The sequence below is a fragment of the Sinocyclocheilus anshuiensis genome, unplaced genomic scaffold (assembly GCF_001515605.1).
Source record: "Sinocyclocheilus anshuiensis isolate Anshui unplaced genomic scaffold, SAMN03320099.WGS_v1.1 scaffold469, whole genome shotgun sequence".
NCBI classification, from domain to species: domain Eukaryota; kingdom Metazoa; phylum Chordata; class Actinopteri; order Cypriniformes; family Cyprinidae; genus Sinocyclocheilus; species Sinocyclocheilus anshuiensis.
The window spans coordinates 1,623,552-1,625,262 of NW_015537995.1; the positions used below are offsets into that span (position 1 = coordinate 1,623,552).

The 1,711-nt window shown below is 43.8% G+C and overlaps 1 protein-coding gene across 3 annotated transcripts in view; it reads left to right on the forward strand.

Annotated features, from left to right (window-relative positions):
- Positions 1–1,711, forward strand: part of LOC107675969 (RING finger protein 122-like) — a 23,620-nt gene that overhangs the window by 14,396 nt on the left and 7,513 nt on the right. Inside the window, exons 1-2 of one of the 3 annotated variants that reach the window (XM_016470488.1) lie at positions 181–1,140; positions 1,260–1,336. The exons of 1 other annotated variant lie outside the window; for it this stretch is intronic. Coding sequence is in view for 1 of the 2 variants with exons in the window: in XM_016470474.1 (XP_016325960.1) it covers positions 1,177–1,201 (25 nt within the window). In the remaining variant the exon portion in view is untranslated. Of the gene's footprint in view, positions 1–177; positions 1,202–1,259; positions 1,337–1,711 lie in introns of those variants that run through there. One more of the 3 variants, XM_016470474.1, reaches the window with a different exon arrangement.

Sequence of the window (1,711 nt, forward strand, 5' to 3'; positions counted from 1 at the left end):
TGGAAAATAATGTGTTTTTTGAACCTTAAACCGCATAAACACATTTCATTACACCAAATACACAAAATAATGTTCTTTTTAGCAACATCATATGACCCCTTTAAAATGTTGCATCCCTCTGAGTGAGACATATAGAAGCAGCGGAGGCCATCCTGTGACTGCAGTCGCGCAGAGGATTGGAGGAGGGGACTCGCTCAGGAAGGGAGGGAGGGATTGGAGGACAGAGTTGCGAGGCAAACCAGGATCACATGAGCACAGATCTGTTTACAAACTGAAACTGTGCGGCCAGGAAAGACGCAGGCGCCTTCCTGGAGAATATTACTGGCTGGCTTGACTAGAACACATCTTTAACCCCCAGATGCTTGCGTTTTGGCTCGGATATTCGTTGAATGAGCTAAGGGACTATTGGGTTTTTTTGTCCACTTTCTTGATGAAAGGATTGAGGGAACAGATGGTTTTAGGTGGAGAGAAAATATACTCCCCCACACAGGCGCACACATAAACACTCCAGTGGCTTGATGGTGGTGAAGATACTGTTCTCTTCGATCTCTAAACGGCTTTATTCGAAATAAAGGAATATACCTAAAAAAAAAACAGCGACGTCAAGGAAGAGGAGCTAGAAAAATCGACAGAGAGAGAGAGACATGCCAAAGTCTTTTGCAATAAGGGTTTGAGGGAAGCCAAAGGCTGTAGATGGAGGCTTGTATGTTATGGGTGTGTAGTGCTCGCTAAACCACCATTCGCAGGACTTGTTATTAAGAAATGTGTTAACTTTTGTGTATGACAGCAAAGAAGATCACATCCGAAGTGCCATCCGGCCACATACGGACTGGATCTCAAAGACAAGAAGAATATCAAGGGCACATTATGCTCCCTTTGTCTGTGTAACAAAGCACCTTGTGCATATTCACATCGGCGGAGACACAGAGTGCTTGAAATCTTTTGTTCTTCGATGCTGACATCATAAAAGTGGGATGAATGGAGGAATAATTGAACTATAATCAAGACAGCACACCCTGTCATTTGAAGAGCTGCTTTTTAGACCCGTCTGACCTACAGGAAGAACGTCAGGAAAATTGTCGGGAATAAGCTTCGCTTGTGTCCTCCTCCAGCCCCCGCATTGCCTGTTCCAGACAAGCAGTGAGTTTGCAGCCGCAGTGCTTGGAGTCAGATTACATGCAACCATTCCAATGGTGTAACGGTGAGTGTGGCCTTTGCGAAAAGTCCAAGCTGAACTTGAGTTTGTTTTTTTCCACCAGCATTAGTCACAGAAGTGGTATTGCTGCTCAGGATGTTGAAACCAGTTTGAAGAAGTCAAGGGGAACTATTCGGAAAGGTCAAGAGCAGCTTGTCAAGATTGTGGAAGTATTCGTGCTATGCCTAGACTGTTTTTAGCAACCCGCATGCTGTCAGCCTTTTGCGCTTCTGAAAACTGATATGTCTAGAGTTTTATTTTGAGATGAAAACATGGTTCGACCTATAACGAGTCGAATGTTCAATAACAGTAACGCTAAGCAAGTAGACGAGGACTGCATTCTGATTATTAGCGGAAATGGCTCAGATTCTGATTATGTATATGTACACATATATGTGATATGTCAAGTAAACGTGTCAATCTGATTGCCTTCCCTGTTGAAAAAACCAGCATATGCTGGTTAGGTATGTTTTGACGCTGGGATGCTGGTCCTTTGCTGGTTTATGCTGGTCCTTT